General features: G+C 57.1%; 1 protein-coding gene across 1 annotated transcript; it reads right to left on the minus strand.

The window, feature by feature from the left end:
* Positions 1-10,537: 10,537 nt before the first annotated feature.
* On the minus strand, positions 10,538-13,318 carry LOC142025160 (red-sensitive opsin). The gene is made up of 6 exons (XM_075017710.1): positions 13,210-13,318; positions 12,464-12,760; positions 11,845-12,013; positions 11,451-11,616; positions 11,038-11,277; positions 10,538-10,671 (listed from the first exon to the last, which is right to left on the minus strand). The coding sequence occupies exons 1-6, from the start codon at positions 13,316-13,318 to the stop codon at positions 10,555-10,557; spliced, it is 1,098 nt and encodes a 365-aa protein (XP_074873811.1). The 3' UTR covers positions 10,538-10,554.
* Positions 13,319-21,710: the final 8,392 nt, after the last annotated feature.

A 21,710-nucleotide genomic window follows, 5' to 3' on the forward strand; every position in this document is an offset into this window, starting at 1 on the left:
AGTGAGGTGCAGTTCCCCAAGGCGGAGGGGCCTGCGGCCGAACCCAAGCAATTGCGGTCGTGGTCCTCGAGAGGGGGTGTCACACCCGAGGAGGGGTTACTCCTGGGAATCTGTTGGAGTCGGTCCCAGAAGGTGGAGGGGCCGAGAGCCCAACCCCCAGGAACAAGTGACCCCTGAGGAGGCTGACGCTGAATGAGTTCTTCCCAAGACAGTGTGCTCATGGTCCCTGAGAGCGGGTGTCGCACTGAAGAAGGGGTTCCGCTGGGAGTCTGTTGGAGTCGGTCCCAGAGGGCGGAGGGGCCTACAGCCTAACCCTGGGCAGCTTGTGACCCGCAAGAAGCCTGGCACACTGAAGGGATTCTTCCAGGAATCGTGGGGTGCAGAGGGCATCAGCCTGAGAGCCTGCAACCATGCTCAGCAACTCCGCTGTGAAGTGGCAGCACCTGGAAACCGAATCGAGATTAAAGAAGCTGGACAAGGCAGCGTGGATGTACAGTGGCGGAGCTGAGGGCTGGGGAGAATCCTGCAGAGGTGAGCCCGGATTGGGGCAGGGAACCCTGGACTGCCTGGAGCTCTGAACCGAGTGGCCTGCCACAGCTCAAGGAGGGAAGGAGCGATTCCAACCCATTATCTACTAGTGGCCAAGACAGACCTGCGAAGAGTTTTCCAGGCCTGGGCCGAGGAAGGTGCCTGTGTGTCTGTGCAGGAAAGCAGCTGATCCACTGGGAATGGCAAGTTGTCTGTGAGAGAAGCTGCTTCACCTTCTGTGTGTGTGTGGAGACCAGCCGGGGGGCTGGGACAAAGGAGAGAGTGTCTCCCATTGTCTGTCTGTGTTGAACAGCAGCAGCAGCCTGGGGAGAGAGCAGAGCCTGCGTTTGGAAAAGATGCCAATGAGGAAACTAGCCCATTGTCTGAGGAAGATTCCCCAGCCTGGGGTGGCTGGAGAAGGAACCACCAGAAAAGAGCATTCCAGGTGTGTCTCTGAATCCAGCCATGGGGGCTGGAGCAGAGGGAATGGCTCTGGGATGGGCAGTGGTATCCCTGATAAGGACACTGGTCCTTGGTGCAAGAAAAGTGCTTCTGCTTCTGGGGAAGTGAATCCTTTGCCTGAGCCTGTGGGGGCTCGAGATGGAGCCAAGATCCCAGAGCTGGATCTGAGGGCAGCTGAAGCCCAGATGGGAAGTGGGCCTGCCTCTGTGTCTCTCAGGGGGGATGATGCTTTAACGTGGTCTAATCCAGTTAGTATCATCAGGGAATCCCAGAGACCAGACGATTCTGGTACTTGTTCTTTGCCTGATGCTGAGGTGTTACTGGGAGGGGGTGAGAGGACTCTGTCCTACCAGAGTCATCCTCTCGCCAGGACACAAGAACAGACGGGCAATGGAGTTACGCTAACTGATGAAGATAAAGGAGCTGGTAGCAGAAGGGAGGAAAGGGACCCTAACCTTCTGTCCGGTGGTACTGGCTGTCTGCCTGGAGGGGGATTACGTGGGAATCTGCCTAATGGGCCAGAAGTGATCCTGGGTTTAGGTGAAACCCAGGAGCTGGTTGTGGCTCAAGGGAGCAGTGCCCCTGTGGAGCCAGACAGGGGTAAGTTATTGTTTGGGGAAGCTCTTAAGGAAGAGAATTTCCCTGAAACTTTTCCTGACCCGTCTGTGGGGACTGCAGAAAATGGGAGTGAGGTGGAGGAGAGTGAACAGGAAAGGTGCTTGTCTGTAAGCACCAGAGCAGCCCTTTGCCTGGGGAGAAGTTTGTTTCAGCTCCTGATGGCCAGGACCTGCCTGAGTGTGAAACCACTGGCTGTGCTCTGCAAGGGTCCAAAGCAGGCAGTGTAAAAGTTTCTCAGGAATTGGAAGTTGGTGCAAGTAAAGTGAAAACTATCAGGGAATGTGAGCAGCCCTGCGAGAACCAAATAAAACAGCTGCACAGTCAGTCTCTGTAGGATGCAGGAGAGCGCCAGCTATTCCCCATCTCCAGATGGTGGAAACACTTATATTCTTATACTGGACTCCACTTCTGATTCCATGGGGAGGCAGTAGTTGGAAGTGGAAGGACAAAGGAGCTTTGGGCCTGGTGGGCCAGTAAGGGATAAACAGGGATTCCTTCATGTGGATTCTGCGTCTGGGACTCACAAAACAACTCTCAGAAAGCAGTTTGGTTTGCAAATTTCCAGACTGGTGGGGGGGGCCATCTCCCTGAGATCATCAATGGCCCAGCTCTTGTTAGAAGAGAGGGCACAGCCAGAGAGATCAAATTTCCACCCCAGGGGGCAAGAGAGAAGATTAGAACTTGATGGTGCTAAGAAAGGCCTCAGCCATTTATCCCCAAAATACCAGATTCTCAAGGAGGTTACACAAAAGTTGTGGTCTACCAAAGAGCAACGTAAATGTACAGTTGCAATGGGTTTGTTCTGTTACTCACGCTGACTGCTGTAACCAAGGGGTGCTGCTACCAAAAGCTGTAGAATTGTACCATGCACTGAATGTTTAAAAAGAGCCATGTGACATGATGACATTGATGTAGAAGCATAAATTGTATGTTAAAGGAGTCTGTAACTCTGAAATGTCACCATTGTTCCCTGTAACTAGTCTTGCAACCTCTGACATGAGAAGGAACATTCCAAACCTATTGTGTGGCATGGAAGGGGAAACTGAGGCACACAGCCATTGTGGTGGTCTGGCTAAATGCCAAGGATGGAAGCATTTGTACCTTCCGTTACTGGACTGTAACTGAATTCCAGACATTGGCTGGAGCAGCTGTATGGACTGGTGGTCAGATGGGGCAGGACCCAGACCACAAAAGACCTGTTTGATCTGTTGGTGCTGCAGCGAGACCAACCAACCCAAGGGAACTACAGGAACTTGCCCGGCTGCATCACATGAAAAGGGCCAAGACCAAGCTCCTGACTTGGAGCCTCCCCCAGCAGGACTATGATGTGGAGGTGGTGCACATCGAGGGGAGAACAGAGGGTACAGCCAATGCCCTGTCACAAGGGGAGAGCCCCGAACTTCCCCAGGTCACCAGTTGAGTGACCCCGCTCAGTTCGGTCTGGAAGGGGGGAGAGATGTGATGAAGTGGGGGATACCTGTGTGTGTGTGTGAGTGGCTCACAGAGGGTGTGGGGCTCCTGCTGAGGGTAACCTTGACGACCAGGTAACACCTTTGTACTGCAGACAAAGGAGGAGGTGGAGCCTGAGGGGTTTGAATTGGAACTGGGAGTTGGAAGCAGTTAGTCTGGGCTGAGGGAGAGAAAGACAAAGGAGGGGGCAAGGCCCCAGCTCTGGGGGCCCCTCGGGGCCTCCTCTCCCCAACATGGATTGGACTGGCTGTCTCTGCCGGCTGCACTGACTCCTCTGTACGATGCTGTGTCCTGTCGGCTAATAAACCCGCTGTTCTCCTGCTAAGTGAGAGACTCTCCTGCCTACGGCCGGGGTGCAGAGCTTGGGGGACCCCAGAACCCCATCACACCCCCTCACAGAGCTGTGTAAGAAGGGAAAGTCTGACAAGGTGGTCTGGACCGAGCAGTGCCAAGAGGCCCTCTGCGCTCTGAAGGAGGCTCTGGTCAGGGCCCCAGTGCTGGCAAATCCAGACTTCGACAAACCCTTCCTGGTGTTCACCGATGCCTCAGATGTGGGGCTGGGGCTGTGCTAATGCACGTGGATGACAAAGGGGAGAAACACCCCGTCGTGTACCTGAGCAAGAAGCTGCTGCCCCGGGAGCAGAACTACGCGGCCATAGAGAAGGAATGTCTGGCCATGGTGTGGGCGCTGGGGAAGCTGCAGCCGTACCTGTTTGGACGGCGTTTCACCGTGTACACCGATCACTCACCCCTGGCCTGGCTGCATCACATGAAAGGGGCCAATGCCAAGCTCCTGCGGTGGAGTCTGCTCCTGCAGGACTACGACATGGAGGTGGTCCACGTGAAGGGGAACAACAACACCACAGCCGATGCCCTGTCACGCAGGGAGGGCCCCGAACTTCCCCAACATAAGAACATAAGAATGGCCATACTGGGTCAGACCAAAGGTCCATCCAGCCCAGCATCCCGTCTGCCGACAGTGGCCAATGCCAGGTGCCCCAGAGAAGGAGAACAGAAGACAATGATCAAGTGATTTATCTCCTGCCATCCATCTCCTGCCCTTGTACTGAAGGCCAGGGCACCATACTTTACCCCTGGCTAACAGCCATTTATGGACCTAACCTGCAAAAATTTATCGAGCTCTTTTTAAACCCTAATAGAGTCCTGGCCTTCACAGCCTCCTCCAGCAAGGAGTTCCACAGGTTGACTGTGTGCTGTGTGAAGAAAAATTTCCTTATATTAGTTTTGAACCTACTACCCATCAATTTCATTTGGTGTCCCCTAGTTCTTGTATTATGGGAAAAGGTAAATAATTTTTCTATGTTCACTTTCTCCACACCATTCATGATTTTATATACCTCTATCATATCGCCCCTCAATCGCCTCTTTTCCAGACTGAAAAGTCCCAGTCTCTCTAGCCTTTCCCCATATGGGACCCGTTCCAAACCCCTAATCATCTTAGTCGCCCTTTTCTGTACCTTTTCTAATGCCAATATATCTTTTTTGAGGTGAGGAGACCACATCTGCACGCAGTACTCAAGATGTGGGCGTACCGTAGTTTTATATAGGGGAAGTATGATATCTTTTGTCTTATTATCGATCCCTTTTTTAATAATTCCTAACATCCTATTTGCCTTACTAACTGCCGCTGCACACTGCGTGGATGGCTTCAGAGAACTATCCACTAGAACTCCAAGATCCCTTTCCTGATCTGTCGTAGCTAAATTTGACCCCATCATGTAGTACGTGTAATTTGGGTTATTTTTTCCAACATGCATTACCTTACACTTACCCACATTAAATTTCATTTGCCATTTTGCTGCCCAATCACTCAGTTTGCTGAGATCTTTTTGTAGTTCTTCACAATCCCTTTTGGTTTTGACTGTCCTGAACAACTTGGTGTCATCTGCAAACTTTGCCACCTCACTGCTTACCTCATTTTCTAGATCATTGATGAACAAGTTGAACAGGATCGGTCCCAGGACTGACCCCTGGGGAACACCACTAGTTACCCCCCTCCATTGTGAAAATTTACCATTTATTCCAACCCTTTGTTTTCTGTCTTTTAACCAATTCCCGATCCATGAAAGGATCTTTCATCCTATCCCATGACCGCCTAATTTACATAAAAGCCTTTGGTGTGGGACCATGTCAAAGGCTTTCTGGAAATCTAGGTATATTATGTCCACTGGGTGCCCCTTGTCCACATGTTTATTAACCCCTTCAAAGAATTCTAATAGATTAGTTAGACACGACTTCCCTCTGCAGAAACCATGCTGACTTTTGCCCAACAATTCGTGCTCTTCTACGTGCTGAGTGACCCCGCTCAGTTTGGTCTGGAACGGGGGAGAGATGTGATGGAGTGGGGGGAGTGCTGGTGGGAGACTCAGGCTGGATGTGTAAGACAAGCAGAGCAGCTCCCAGCGGCTAAGGATGACCCTGGGGCTATAACCCAGGCTGGCAGGTAACACCTCTGCCCTGAACAAAGAGGAGGGAGGAGCCGAGCTGGTTTTGAATCGGGGGCGGCAGTTAGAGGCTAGAGGGAAGAGGGAGCTGGAAGGCAGCCACCCTGAGGAGGGGGAAAGCTACACCCCAGAGGGGCACCCCTCGGGGTCTTCTCCCCAGGACGGGTTGGAAGGACTGTCTCTGGCTGCTGTACTTACGCTTCTGTGAGAAACTGGGCATCTGTTGCCTAATAAACCTCCTGTTGTACCTGCTGAGTGAGAGTCACTCCTGCCAGTGGACGGGGTGCAGTGCATGGGCACCGCTGAACCTCATCACAAGGGTGTACCATCAGATGGCGGCAGGGAGTGGGTGTCGGCTGTGGCAGGGCACACCGTCGGATGGCGGCAGGGAGCAGGTGTCGGCTGTGGCAGGGTGCACCATTGGACGGCAGCAGGGTGCACTGTTGGATGGCGGCAGGGAGCGGGTGTCGGCTGTGGCAGGGTGCACCATTGGACGGCGGCAGGGAGCGGGTGTTGGCTGTGGCAGGGCGCACCGTTGCATGGCAGCAGGGAGCGGGTGACGGGTGTGGCAGGGTGCACCGTCAGATGGCGGCAGGGAGCAGGTGTCGGCTGTGGCAGGGTTTATAGTGGGACGGTGCGGGGAGCAGGTGTTGGCCATGGCAGTGTACATCATTGGAGGGCAGCAGGGAGCGGGTGTCGGCTGTGGCAGGGTGCACCGTTGGACGGCGGCAGGGTGCACCATCGGATGGTGGCAGGGAGCGGGTGACGGGTGTGGCAGGGTGCACCATCGGATGGTGGCAGGGAGCGGGTGTCGGCTGTGGCAGGGTTTATAGTGGGACGGTGCGGGGAGCAGGTGTTGGCCATGGCAGTGTACATCATTGGAGGGCAGCAGGGAGCGGGTGTCGGCTGTGGCAGGGTGCACCGTTGGACGGCGGCAGGGTGCACCATCGGATGGTGGCAGGGAGCGGGTGTCGGCTGTGGCAGGGTGCACCATTCGACGGCAGCAGGGTGCACTGTCGGATGGCGGCAGGGAGTGGGTGTCGGCTGTGGCAGGGCACACCATCGGATGGCGGCAGGGAGCGGGTGTCGGCTGTGGCAGGGTGCACCATTGGACAGTGGCAGGGAGCGGGTGTTGGCTGTGGCAGGGCGCACCGTTGCATGGCAGCAGGGAGCGGGTGACGGGTGTGGCAGGGTGCACCGTCAGATGGCGGCAGGGAGCAGGTGTCGGCTGTGGCAGGGTTTATAGTGGGACGGTGCGGGGAGCAGGTGTTGGCCATGGCAGTGTACATCATTGGAGGGCAGCAGGGAGCGGGTGTCGGCTGTGGCAGGGTGCACCGTTGGACGGCGGCAGGGTGCACCATCGGATGGTGGCAGGGAGCGGGTGTCGGCTGTGGCAGGGTGCACCATTGGACGGCAGCAGGGTGCACTGTCGGATGGCGGCAGGGAGTGGGTGTCGGCTGTGGCAGGGTGCACCATTGGACAGCGGCAGGGAGCGGGTGTTGGCTGTGGCAGGGCGCACCGTTGCATGGCAGCAGGGAGTGGGTGACGGGTGTGGCAGGGTGCACCGTCAGATGGCGGCAGGGAGCGGGTGTTGGCTGTGGCAGGGTTTATAGTGGGACGGTGCGGGGAGCAGGTGTTGGCCATGGCAGTGTACATCATTGGAGGGCAGCAGGGAGCGGGTGTCGGCTGTGGCAGGGTGCACCGTTGGACGGCGGCAGGGTGCACCATCGGATGGTGGCAGGGAGCGGGTGACGGGTGTGGCAGGGTGCACCATCGGATGGTGGCAGGGAGCGGGTGTTGGCTGTGGCAGGGTTTATAGTGGGACGGTGCGGGGAGCAGGTGTTGGCCATGGCAGTGTACATCATTGGAGGGCAGCAGGGAGCGGATGTCGGCTGTGGCAGGGTGCACCGTTGGACGGCGGCAGGGTGCACCATCGGATGGTGGCAGGGAGCGGGTGTCGGCTGTGGCAGGGTGCACCATTGGACGGCAGCAGGGTGCACTGTCGGATGGCGGCAGGGAGTGGGTGTCGGCTGTGGCAGGGTGCACCGTCGGACAGCGGCAGGGAGCGGGTGTCAGCTACGGCAGGGTTTATAGTGGGACGGTGGGGGCAACAGGTGTTGGCCATGGCAGCGTACGTCATTGGAGGGCGGCAGGGAGCGGGTGTTGGCTACGGCAGGATTTATAGTGGGATGGTTGGGGAAACAGGTGTTGGCCATGGCAGTGTACATCATTGGAGGGTGGCAGGGAGCGGGTGTCGGCTGTGGCAGGGTGCACCGTCGGATGGCGGCAGGGTTTATAGTGGGACGGTGGGGGGAACAGGTGTTGGCCATGGCAGTGTACATCATTGGAGGGCGGCAGGGAGCGGGTGTCGGCTGTGGCAGGGTGCACCATTGGACGGCAGCAGGGTGCACTGTCGGATGGCGGCAGGGAGTGGGTGTCGGCTGTGGCAGGGTGCACCGTCGGACAGCGGCAGGGAGCGGGTGTCAGCTACGGCAGGGTTTATAGTGGGACGGTGGGGGCAACAGGTGTTGGCCATGGCAGCGTACGTCATTGGAGGGCGGCAGGGAGCGGGTGTTGGCTACGGCAGGATTTATAGTGGGATGGTTGGGGAAACAGGTGTTGGCCATGGCAGTGTACATCATTGGAGGGTGGCAGGGAGCGGGTGTCGGCTGTGGCAGGGTGCACCGTCGGATGGCGGCAGGGTTTATAGTGGGACGGTGGGGGGAACAGGTGTTGGCCATGGCAGTGTACATCATTGGAGGGCGGCAGGGAGCGGGTGTCGGCTGTGGCAGGGTGCACCATTGGACGGCAGCAGGGTGCACTGTCGGATGGCGGCAGGGAGTGGGTGTCGGCTGTGGCAGGGTGCACCGTCGGACAGCGGCAGGGAGCGGGTGTCAGCTACGGCAGGGTTTATAGTGGGACGGTGGGGGCAACAGGTGTTGGCCATGGCAGCGTACGTCATTGGAGGGCGGCAGGGAGCGGGTGTTGGCTACGGCAGGATTTATAGTGGGATGGTTGGGGAAACAGGTGTTGGCCATGGCAGTGTACATCATTGGAGGGTGGCAGGGAGTGGGTGTCGGCTGTGGCAGGGTGCACCGTCGGATGGCGGCAGGGTTTATAGTGGGACGGTGGGGGGAACAGGTGTTGGCCATGGCAGCGTACGTCATTGGAGGGCGGCAGGGAGCGGGTGTTGGCTACGGCAGGATTTATAGTGGGATGGTTGGGGAAACAGGTGTTGGCCATGGCAGTGTACATCATTGGAGGGTGGCAGGGAGCGGGTGTCGGCTGTGGCAGGGTGCACCGTCGGATGGCGGCAGGGTTTATAGTGGGACGGTGGGGGGAACAGGTGTTGGCCATGGCAGTGTACATCATTGGAGGGTGGCAGGGAGCGGGTGTCGGCTGTGGCAGGGTGCACCGTCGGATGGCGGCAGGGTTTATAGTGGGACGGTGGGGGGAACAGGTGTTGGCCATGGCAGTGTACATCATTGGAGGGCGGCAGGGAGCGGGTGTCGGCTGTGCCAGAGTATCGTAGGTCAGTGGCAGGCGCAGGTGTTGGCTGCGGCAGGGTGCATCGTGGGACAGTGCGGGGGAGCAGGCATTAGCCGTGGCAGGGTCTGACGAAGAGGGGTGTGGCGGGGTGTGAGTAGCTCACATAGGCTATGGCATTCCTGCTGGCTCTAACCTAGGCCACCAGGCGGGGCCAACCTGTAACTTGGGTGACCGGGTAACATCTCTGCTTCCCGGACAGCGGAACAAGGAGAGCGTTGGAGCCTGGCTGGTTTTTGACTTAGAAGCAGAGGCAGTTGGGAGAGTTAGTCTGGCGGTGGAAAAGGAACAAAGGGGGCTGCATTCCCCGGCCTGGGGTTCCCTCTGGGGGCCTCCTTCCCCGCTCCATATAGGTCAGATGGACCGCTTCTGGTTGCTGTGCTGACGAGTCTGACGTGCTGTGCTTCTGTCACCTCCACCTGCTGAGTGAGTCACTCCTGGCTGCGGATGGGGACAGAGCCCAGGGACCCCCTGAACCCCAGTACACGGTGGCGGGGTGCAGCGTGGGATGGTGGTGGGGAGCAGGGGCTGGCCATGGCGGGGTGCAGCACGGGACTATGGCAGGGAGTGTGCATTTGCTATGGCATTGCCAGTCTCAGCTTCCCATCTGTTGTAAGGACTACCTCCAAATAGTGCCCAAGAAGCGCAGCTGCCCTGCCCTGCTCCAGACAGAAGGCAGGTCCCTGGTTGGTGGGCCCCTAGGAGGAAGCTGGACAGCTGGGTACAGAAGTTACAAACCTTTATTGGCTACAGTACAGCCGGCCGCAGCGCGGCCCAGGTGCCCCAGAGGGGCAATGCCTGGCTAGCCACTTGTCCTGTCCTAACTAGGGCTCTTATCAACACTATTTACAGGGGGCTGGCTAGGCCTGGGGCACCACCAGCTTGGGGGTTGAACATGAGAGGGGATGATTCTCCATCTCACCCCTCAGGTGCAGCCCCCTCTGGAGCACAGCAGTCTCACCTCACACACCCGGCTCTGCTGAGATGGAGCCACCTCTGGGGCGGAGGAGCCCATACAGCTGGCCCCCGAGATGCTGTCATCTCTGGGGTGGCGGGGCCTGTCCCCATGTAGCCAACTCTGCTGAGATGCAGCCATGTCTGGGGTGGAGTATCCTCTCCACGCACTGCCAGCCCCCTGAGATGCAGCCACCTGTGGGCTGCACACAAACACACCCAGAACAGCAATGACTTGTGCTCGAGGGGCAAAGCGACAGAGAATGATGGAGGGCACAGAGCCCAGTTAGCTCTTGGAGGGAGAGGGGGCCATGGCTTTACACAAGCTAATTTCTCCTGGCCAATCCTGGAAGGAAAGGAGCCTGTTCCCTGGCGGGGCGGAGCCAGCCTGTGGTGGGGTGGAGTCTCCCAAGGAGGCATGACAAAGCAGAGACAAGAGTACGTCATATACTCAGGAGGGGGCAAGTGGGCAGAGTCTTGTCCGTCCATCTGTCCGTTCATGGGGTCCCTCCTATGCTGGGGACACAGAGGAGTTGGAGACGGAGGAGACCTCGGTGCGGGAGGCGGAGGAGAGCTCCGAGCCGTCATCCACCTTCTTACCAAACAGCTGCAGGATGCAGTTACGGAACTGGGGGGAGATGCTCTGTTAGGGGGCAGGCTGTGAGCCAGCTCCCCGTCTCCTGCCTCCTCCATTCCCCCGCCTGCTCATCCCTTCCTCCCTCTGTCCCTTCACCCATCCATCCATCTGCTCATCATCCATCTTCCAGCCCCTCCACTACCCTCTTTCCTTTCATCCATCCAGCCACCTGCACTTCCATCTGCCTGTTAACTCACCAACCTTCCTCCCCCTTTGCTCCCTTCACCCCCAGCCCTCTACTCACTCCCTCACGGTCCAGCCGGCTGGCCCCTTGCCCCTCTCTGACTTGAGAGCTGGGGGGGGGCGTGGCTGGGCCCTGTACGTTTCCCAGCATGCTGCAGGACAGGAGCCACTCACCTGCCTATTCATGAAGACGTAGATGATGGGGTTGTAGATGGTGGCGCTCTTGGCAAAGTAGGCGGGCAGGGCGGCTGCCAGCGGGTGGAAGGCGTAGCCGGGGTTGGCAGCAGCAAAGCAGGCGAAGAAGGTGTAGGGCCCCCAGCAGAAGATGTAAGCAATGATCATGACCACCACCATGCGGGACACTTCCTTCTCTGCCTTCTGGGTGGACTCCGATTCCTTCTGCTGGGCTGCCACCTGCCAGGAGAGGAGCCAGGGTTAGAGCCAGGCCTGGGGCCACTAGGCACCCCCAGCTGAGCCACGCTGGCCGTGGGCTGGCTCCTGGTCCCCGGCCCCCGCCAGCCAAGCAGAGCCCCAGGCCTCGGCCTAGGGTTTCCAGCTGGGCTCTGCGGAGGGTCTGAGGCACTCACTGAGCGGATGGCCAGCCACACTTGCAGGTAGCAGAGGACGATGACCCCGAGTGGGATGAAGCAGCAGGTGATCATCAGCACAACCATGTAGGACTGAACCCCGGGGTCTGAGTTGCCACTGAAAACATCTGGGCCACAGGAGGTCTTCAAGCCATGGGGCCAGTACCTGGAGGGCATGGGGCAGTCAGGAGAGGGGCACAGGTCTAGCCACACCTCCCCCCACAGCCCAGCCTCCCCTCTGCCCTACCCCTTCCCCCATTGTCTCCTAGATCCCCACCGCAGTCTGGAAACACTATCCCCTCACAGCTTCACCCCAGAGACCCCACAGGCTCCTCCTCCTCATAGCCATCCTCTTCCCTTCACGCCCCGGTACTGTGCCCTGCCCCACACCTACCTGCTCCAGCCGAAGATGGGGGGCGCAGTCCAGGAAGCGGACCAGACCCAGGAGAAGATGATGCCAGCCATGGCCAGCTTCCCATCAAACTTGATGTTGCCAAAGGGTTTGCACACCACAAACCAGCGTTCCCAGGAGATGATAGCTAGTGACCACAGCCCCGTGATACCTGCAGGAGGTACTGGTGTCACTGGGGACTGCTGGGCCACGGCCCTCTGCAGGGACCAAAGAGGAGTCGGTGTGTCTCCGGAGCCACGGCCAGGAAAGGGACAGGGGATAATGGTGCCAGCAGCTACAGGACAAGGGCTGTGGCATTTGGTTGGAGGCAGGACTTAAATTCAGCCGGAGCTGGCCAGAGCAGAGCTCTGATTAACAATTTCCCTTGCCTCCAGCCTCAAGCGGAGGCGTGGCTCTCTGTGGGGAATTGGGGCCATGGCTGTCCATGGATGGGGTGGGGCCGGGCCATGGCTCCCTGTGAAAGGGGCTGGGGCTTTTTGGCTCCTTGTGACTAGGGTGGGGCCGTGGCTCTCTGTAGATGTGGGGCTGTGTCTGTATGTGGTTGGGGCCGTGGGTTTTTGGCTCCTTGTGACGGCGGGGTGGTTCCCCATGGATGGCTCACCGCAGACAGAGACAGTGTAGCCCTCGATGACACAAAGCGGGTGGCCCAGCACAAAGTAGCCGAAGATCTGGTTGATGACGCTGATGGTGCTGGCAATGACGGTCTCACCCAGGTCAGCGATGGCCAGGTTCACCAGGATCCAGTTCAGTGGGTGCCGCAGCTTCTTGAACTTCCAGGTGGCCACGAGCACCAGCCCGTTGGTGAAGACAGAGGCAATGACCACAAAAATCATCCAGAGCGAGACGAGGTTGTAGACCCATCGTGGCGCAATGTGGTAGTTGGGGCCTTCGAAGGGGCCTGGAGTACAGGGCGGGGATGAGGGAAGCTCGCTAGCACCCTGCCTGGCACCCCTGCACCCCTCAGGCCCCACTCCTCTCCATGTAGTACCTCATCCCCTTGCACCCTGAGTTCTCCCCCAGTGGTACCCCAACCCCCTGCACCCTGACTCCTCTCCCAATGGTACCCCAAGCCCCTGCACCCCGACTCCTCTCCCAGTGGTACCCCAAGCCCCTGCACCCTCACTCCTCCCTTGGTGGTACCCCAAGCCCCTGCACCCTGAGTTCTCCCCCGGTGGTACCCCAAGCCCCTGCACCCTGACCTCTCTCCCAGTTGTACCCCAAGCCCCTGCACCCTGAGTTCTCCCCCAGTGGTACCCCAAGCCCCTGCACCCTGACTCCTCTCCCAGTGGTACCCCAAGCCCCTGCACCCTCACTCCTCCCCTGGTGGTACGTGGCCCCTGCACTCACCCCGCGTGTTGTTACTGTTGGTGTAGACAAAGATGCTGTCCCGGGTCGTATCGTCCTCATCGTTGCGCCGCCGAGCAGCAAACACAGCCCCATCCCAGGCCTGTGTCATGGTAGCCCCGTCCCGTTGTGCCTGCCCGCTCGCTTGCTCCCTGTGTCACACTAGCGTCCCCTCTCCCAGGCGCACGCTCTGCACCCTGCTCCCAGCCAGTGCCCACTTTATAGCCCACCCCCTCCTGGGCAGATTACACCCCCCAGCCCTGAGCCAGATCCCCCGAAAGCTCTTGATCCTTTAATTGGGCTCCAGGTTTAGCCTGCCCCCCCATCTCCTCGCCCCTTGCAAGGTGGTTTGCAGGCGCCCTGCGTCACCCGCGGTGACTTTGCCGGACACTTCAGGTGAGAGATCAGGGGCTCTGATTAGAGGGAGCCTGGAGCTAATCCCCTCTCAGCACAGCCCAGCCCTGCAATTTCCTAATGGCCCATTTTCATAACTAGGCCAGAGACACCTGCCCAGCGGGACCGACTGTCAATGAAAGAGGGAGGTGGGACGACCAGCTGTCCAAAAAATGCTGTCACCCACACCCTTTCACATCCTGTCACCTGTACCCCATCCTGTCCCATCACCCACATTCACACTATCCCCTGCACACAGCTTGTCACCTGCTGCTCAACACAGCCTGTCACTCTCATACACCGCCATCACCCACACACCACCTGCACTCCAGCCGATCACCCACCCTTCATCACACCCATCGCACATTGTCACCTGCATTCACATAGTCCCCTGAATCCATACCTTATCACAATCTGTCAGATGAACCCCTTGCAGCTTATACTCTACAGCCCAACACATTTCCTCACCTACATTCATGTCACTTGTGCAAACAGCCTCCCACATACACCTTATCACACCCCATCACCTCCTGTCCCCCACATGCCATCATGTCCTGTCATCTAGATTCATGTTGACTGCACGCATGCCCTGTCACCACACACTGCCATCATCCTCACACCCCATCACCTGCACTCCATCACCTCCCCATCACCCTCACACATCCTGTCACCAGCATCCAATCAGCCTCACAAAACCTATTACCTTCATTAAGCCCATCACCTGCACCCCCGCCTTCTCACACACCCCATCACCCACACCCCATCGAATCATAGACTGAGAAGACTAGAAGGGACCTTGAGAGGTCATTAAATCCAGGTCCCTGCACTGTGGGCAAGACCCAGCACCAGTGAGTCGCCTGTACTCTGGGCAGGGCACAGCAGCATCTAGACCACCCCTGGGAGGTGCTTCTCCAGTATGCTCTGAAACATCTCCAGTGATGGAGATCCCACAGCCCCCTGGCAATTTCCTGCAGCGCTTCACCCCCCCGACAGGGAGCTCTTCCTGATGCCCAACCTAACCCTCCCACGCTGCAGTTTAAACCCATTGCTTCTTGTGCTATCCCTCAGAGGTTAAGGAGAGTGTTTTTCTCCCTCCTCCTTGTAACCCCCTTTTGAGGCACCCGGCAGCTCTGAGGGCCCCCTCAGCTGTCTCTTTGTCAGACCAAACAAATCCAGTTCTTTCACTCTTCCCTCCTAGGCCACGGTTTCCAGACCTTTCACCATTTTTGTTCTTCTCTTCACATTTTCCAATTTCTCCACATCTTTCCTGACGTGTGGGGCCCAGAACGGGACACAGTGGTCCAGCAGAGGCCTCACCAGTGCAGAGTAAAGGGGAAGAATTACTTCTCATGAGCTTCTTACAACTCTCCTGCTAATACAACAGAACTGCTAGTGTATTACACCCTGTCACCTGCATTCATCATATCACCTGCACACACATGCTGTCACCCACACAGTCACCCTCAGCTACCCTGTCATATCCCTATTACCCTCTCTCACCGTCTCCTGCACACACACCCTATCACCTGAACCTCATCGCACCCCGTCACCCTCATACATCCCGTCACCTGCACCCCACTGCCTCCACTCACCTGTATTCATGTCAGCAGCACACGTCCTGTCACATGCACCTCATCAAACCTGCATCCTATTGCCTGCATTCACCAATCCCCAGCACACACACCATCATCCACACCTCATCACACCCTCTTGCACACATCCCCTCTCCCGCACCCATCACGTCCCGTCACCCGCACCCATCACATCTTGTAACCTGCACCCATCACATCCCGTCACCCCCACCCCATCACATCCCATCACCCTCATGCATCTTTTCACCCACATTCACCCTGTCACTGCACACATACTCAGTCTCGCAACCCCAATATTTAAAACGCCAATATTTAAAAGTGATTGGGCAGCAAAATGGCAAATGAAATTTAATGTGGGTAAGCGTAAGGTAATGCACATTGGAAAAAATAACCCAAATTACACATACAACATGATGGGGTCAAATTTAGCTACGACAGATCAGGAAAGGGATCTTGGAGTTATAGTGGATAGTTCTCTGAAGACATCCACGCAGTGTGCAGCAGCAGTTAGTAAAGCAAATAGAATGTTAGGAATTATTAAAAAAGGGATCGATAATAAGACAAAAGATATCATACTTCCCCTATATAAAACTACGGTACGCCCACATCTTGAGTACTGCGTGCAGATGTGGTCTCCTCACCTCAAAAAAGATATATTGGCATTAGAAAAGGTACAGAAAAGGGCGACTAAGATGATTAGGGGCTTGGAACGGGTCGCATATGGGGAGAGGCTAGAGAGACTGGGACTTTTCAGTCTGGAAAAGAGGCGATTGAGGGGCGATATGATAGAGGTATATAAAATCATGAATGGTGTGGAGAAAGTGAACATAGAAAAATTATTTACCTTTTCCCATAATACAAGAACTAGGGGACACCAAATGAAATTGATGGGTAGTAGGTTCAAAACTAATAAAAGGAAATTTTTCTTCACACAGCGTACAGTCAACCTGTGGAACTCCTTGCCGGAGGAGGCTGTGAAGGCCAGGACTCTATAGCCGTGTCTACATGTGCACGCTACTTTGAAGTAGCGGCACTAACTTCGAAATAGCGCCCGTCACGGCTACACGTGTTGGGCGCTATTTCGATGTTAACATCGACATTAGGCGGCGAGACGTCGAAGCCGCTAACCCCATGAGGGGATGGGAATAGCGCCCTACTTCGACGTTCAACGTCGAAGTAGGGACCGTGTAGTCGTTGCGCGTCCCGCAACTTTGAAATAGCGGGGTCCGCCATGGCGGCCATCAGCTGAGGGGTTGAGAGACGCTCTCTCTCCAGCCCCTGCGGGGCTCTATGGTCACCGTGTGCAGCAGCCCTTAGCCCAGGGCTTCTGGCTGCTGCTGCTGCAGCTGGGGATCCATGCTGCATGCACAGGGTCTGCAACCAGTTGTCGGCTCTGTGGATCTTGTGTTGTTTAGTGCAACTGTGTCTGGGAGGGGCCCTTTAAGGGAGCGGCTTGCTGTTGAGTCCGCCCTGTGATCCTGTCTGCAGCTGTGCCTGGCACCCTTATTTCGATGTGTGCTACTTTGGCGTGTAGACGTTCCCTCGCAGCGCCTATTTCGATGTGGTGCTGCGCAACGTCGATGTTGAACATCGACGTTGCCAGCCCTGGAGGACGTGTAGACGTTATTCATCGAAATAGGCTACTTCGATGTAGGCTTCACGTGTAGACGTAGCCTATTAGGGTTTAAAAAGAGCTCGATACATTTTTGCAGGTTAGGTCCATAAATGGCTATTAGCCAGGGGTAAAGTATGGTGCCCGAGCCTTCAGTACAAGGGCAGGAGATGGATGGCAGCAGATAAATCACTTGATCATTGTCTTCTGTTCTCCTTCTCTGGGGCACCTGGCATTGGCCGCTGTCGGCAGACGGAATACTGGGCTGGATGGACCTTTGGTCTGACCCAGTATGGCCATTCTTATGTTCTTATGTAATATATCCCATAACCCGCCCTGCATCATATTCTGTTACCTGTATTCACCCCGTCACCTGCACAAATACCCTGTCAACTGCACCCCATTATCCTCACACACCCTGAGACCCACACCCCATTACATTCCGTAATTTACAGACACTCCAACACCTGCATCCCATCATATCCCCCACCCATCCTGTCATCCACGTTCACCATGTTGCATGCACCATATCTTCACACACTCATTAAATCACCTTTACACTCCCCATCACCTACATCTTATCACACTCCCATACATCCTGTCACCTAATCACATCTCATCACCCCATGTTCTGTAAACACCGTCACACCCCCACCCCCTCATGTCCATCACCTTCACATACCGTCTCACCCACACTTCATCACACCTATCATGTCCCATCAACACCATCACATATCCCATCACTTGCATTCGCCTTGTCAACTACACACACCCTGCCACCTGCACACCTCCTGTCACCTGCATTCACCCCATCATCTGCATATACACTGTGATCCATACATCAGCCTCACACACCCTGTCACCCACAGTCAGCCCATCACCTGCACACACACCGTCACCCACACTTCATCTCCCTCATACATCCCATCACCCACACTCCATCAATCCTGTCACCCACACTTCACAATACCCCATCACGTGCACCCCATCACATTCTGTCACCTTCAGGCACACCATCACACTCCAGTACTTTCTCAACTCTGTCACCTGCATTCATACCCTGCCACTCACATTTACACCCTGCCACCAATACCCCATCACATTCCATCACCCCCTCACAATCTGTCACCTGCATACACCCCATCACCTGCACCTCTTCATACCTTGTCACCTTCACCCCATCATCTGCATCTCTGAACATCCTATCACTTTGCCACCCCATCACCTATAACTCATGATACTCCATCACTTGCATATACACTGTTACTTTCACTCTGTCACCTACATGTCACACAGCCCTAAACACCCATAGTCTGTTCCCTACAGGGCATGCTTACACTGCATTATGCACCTCCCACCACACCCCCTGACTATCGCCTCAACTGCGTCATGCACACGCCCCCCATTTCAACCACATGCTACCACTCACCTCCACTCTGTCACCCCTCCTGTCATCACAAACACCCAGACCAACACTGACACTCCGCACTTGTGTCACATCACTTTCACCAACACCCCAGCCTCTGAGCTCCATCTGATGCACCCCAACAGCTACACGTCACACACACTATTTAAGCCCTCCACCATATCAGCTACACTCCATCTCCTAAACCACATCACACACTCTGACAGTGACATCTACAAACCAGCAGCTAGTCCTCGTCCCATCTAAGCTGACCCAATGTCCCATCAATTACACCCAGTAACACGGGCATCACATCATGCACACGCTGACAGCATCTCCACACTGACAGCTAAACCCTGTCTGACATTCACGAGCTGACAACTAACCCCTTCAGGCAGGCACAGACTCAATCCAACACCTACACTGACACAGCCCTTATAGCCCACCACACACTCTGTGACCCAGTCCCAAGAGCTACCCTGCTACAAATCTGCTCACAGCCTGATACAATCCCACCACACACTTTGACACCCACTTGGACACAACACTACACCCCATCAGACTGACACCTGCACCCTGTACAACATGCTGTCATTGACCACACTAACATGCCTACTTCCCCTCACTTCCCAGCAGCTAGAGACCAATGAACTCCTGGACTTACAGAGACAATGAATACACCCCAAAAGGAACCAATATACTCCCACAACCCCAAGACACTACAGTGTACACGCTCACAACTATTCAAAGCCCACATGCGTGAATGGCCAAGGAAACTACTTAGTCCCTGCTGACTACCACAGAGCCCTACACTTCATAACACAAGAGTGCTTCTCACCGAAACTCAACCCCTGGCCCCCAATATCCCTCCAGCACAACCACTCCCAGAGCAGCATGCTGCTGCACAACCCACATGCCCAGCTAACACTTCCATATCTCCCTGGCAACACATTCTCCTTTCCCAGTCCAACTCCATGGTGGGGAATGGCTGGCTCAGGAGGGCTGGGAACGGGGCAGGGTCTTAGCTCCTCTAGGGGGTGCCAGCTCCCATCCGGCCACAGGGCAGGGACTGGCTGGCTCAGGGGGTGGGGAGGGGAGCCATCAGCCTGAGTGGCTTGGGCAGAATCCGGTCAGGGCGGGGAGCGAATTGGGTCAGCCCTGGGCCCAGGCTGTTACATCACCAGGGCGGGCAGGTGTGGGGGGCTGCTTGTTAGTCAGGGCTTGGTGCCAATTAGGGCTCTCAGCTCAGTGGGGGCAGTACTGACGTCAGCGCTGGAAGTAGGGGAGCACGTCTTAGGTGGGAGCAAAGACCCCCTACCTGACCCCCTACCTTGTTGCAGATCTGGGGGATGTCAATGGGTGGCAGTCAGGGACAGCTCCCCCACAGCCCCCCCATTCAGTTTACCCCCCCAGGGGGTATCTATGTGGTGGGGCAGTGGAGTTGCCCCCGGTCCTCTATAAATAGTCCCAATGGAGCCTTCATTGCTAATTAGGGCTAAGAGAGGGGTCAAGCAGGATTAAGCGGAGACAGCCCCGCTGAGCACTCATTTGGGGCAGGAGAGGGAGTGAGGCCAGAACCCCACGTACCCCTAATGCAGATATAGGGTGGGCATGGCTGGCTCCCTGGTGCCCTGGGGGGTCACACTGCTCCCCTCCCCCTGCATGCAGTTGCCTTCTACAGGCTCCCCATGAGACACACTGAGAACTGGGGTCCCCCAGGGCCCTTCATCAAGGGGGCTCTGGGTTCTGCCTCCCTTCAGAGCCCTTTTTCTCCCACGCACCCAGCTCTCCCCCACAGGGCCCCTCGCTGGCCCCCCTGCTCTTCCCCCTCCCTTCAGCACTAATCCCCCCAGGTGCTCCATGCACTGAGCTGATGGGAGGTGACACTGCCCACCACCACCCTAATCCCAGGATTTTCGGGTCACTCCGGGGGAGTCCGATTAAAGGAAACTGGAAAGTTTAATCTCCCAGGTGTGGAAAAGGGGCTGCACTGGGCAGCGAGTGGAGCCGGGGCATTGAGCAGAGGCAGGAGCAGCACCCCAACAGCCTTGCCCACCAAGCATCCTCCCAGGCCTGGAGCTCCAGGACCCACCATATGCATGTGAGTCCACAGGCAGGGGATGCCCGGGGGGGGATTGGAGCTTGTGACACACCAGGATGGGGGCTCCGAGACTGTCGTGCCACACACTTGGGGGGGCGCTCTGGGATGGTCATTGCACATGCTGGTGGGGAAGGCTCTATGATGGTAATGACACACACCAGGCTCTGGGGTGGTTGTGCCACACAACAAGGGGGTTAGGTTGTGGGGTGATCATGCCACACACCACGGTGGGCTGTGGGGTGGTTGTGCCACGCACCAGGGTGGGCTCTGGGGTGGTTGTGCTACACACCATGGGGGGGAGGTTGTGGGGTGGTTGTGCCACACACCAGGGTGGGCTCTGGGGTGGTCGTGCCACACACTACGGGGGGGGGAGGTTGTGGGGTTGTCATGCCACACACCAGGGTGGGCTCTGGGGTGGTCATGCCATGTGCCAGGGTGGGCTCTGGGGTGGTTGTGCCATGCGCCATGGGGAGGGAGGTTGTGGGGTGGTCGTGCCACACATGGGGGTGGGCTCTGGGGTGGTCGTGCCATGCACTAGGATGGGAGGGGCATGGCTTTAGGATCACCACGTGCCGAGTCTCTGAACTAAGGGCTCTGGGCTGTGCATTGCACAGTGTCTGGGTGGCTCCTTGGGTCCTAGAGATGTACAATGTTTGGGGCAGGGGATAGGGTGCTGTGGGGGGCGAGGGATAAGGGCCCTCTGGAGGTGGGGGATAACAGAGTTCTGAGGGACGTGGGGAGTGGTGGACAAGGTGAGAGGTCTCTGCCCCCCTTGCCATGCCATGGGGGTACGGGGGTGACTAGAGGGGGTCTTCCCATCTTCTCTCTCCCCTTTCTCATAAAGGCATCAGGGGCCAGGCCAGGAGTGCCCCAGTACGGAGGGGCTGGAGCTGTGCCCAGCCCAGACAGGACACAAGGCAGATAAGTACCCAGGGAAGGGGGGCCGGAGAGCTCAGGGGTGGGGTGCCCAGACAGAGGCCTCTGGAAAGGGGTTGGGATTGGGGGTACTATGTGAGGGGCTCAGGGAGCCAGGAATGGTATGCAGTTCTAGGGGTGCTGGGCACCAGGATTGGGCTTTGGGGGTAGTGGGGGGCTGGTGCCTTGCCCCTCATCTCTGGGGCTTTCGCCAGGAATTCCGCTAGTTCTGAACTATTTACACTTGAAAAAAGTTCACTACTAGCAGAACTCGGGTGCGTGCCCCCAACCTCCACGGGGGTCAGGGCACCAGGGGTGTTGGAGAAACTGGTGGAGGGCACCGGGGTAACGGTGGGCCCATGGAGGGTAGGCACCTGGGGGTGGGGGTGCTGTGGAAAAGCACTGGGCAAGGTAGGGAGTGTCAGGGGCCAGAGGAAGGCCCCTTGTCTCAAGTGCCTCCCCCCACAAGCTGTGTGGCTCACATCA

Source organism: Carettochelys insculpta, chromosome 22, assembly GCF_033958435.1.
Source record: "Carettochelys insculpta isolate YL-2023 chromosome 22, ASM3395843v1, whole genome shotgun sequence".
Classification (NCBI taxonomy): Eukaryota; Metazoa; Chordata; order Testudines; family Carettochelyidae; genus Carettochelys; species Carettochelys insculpta.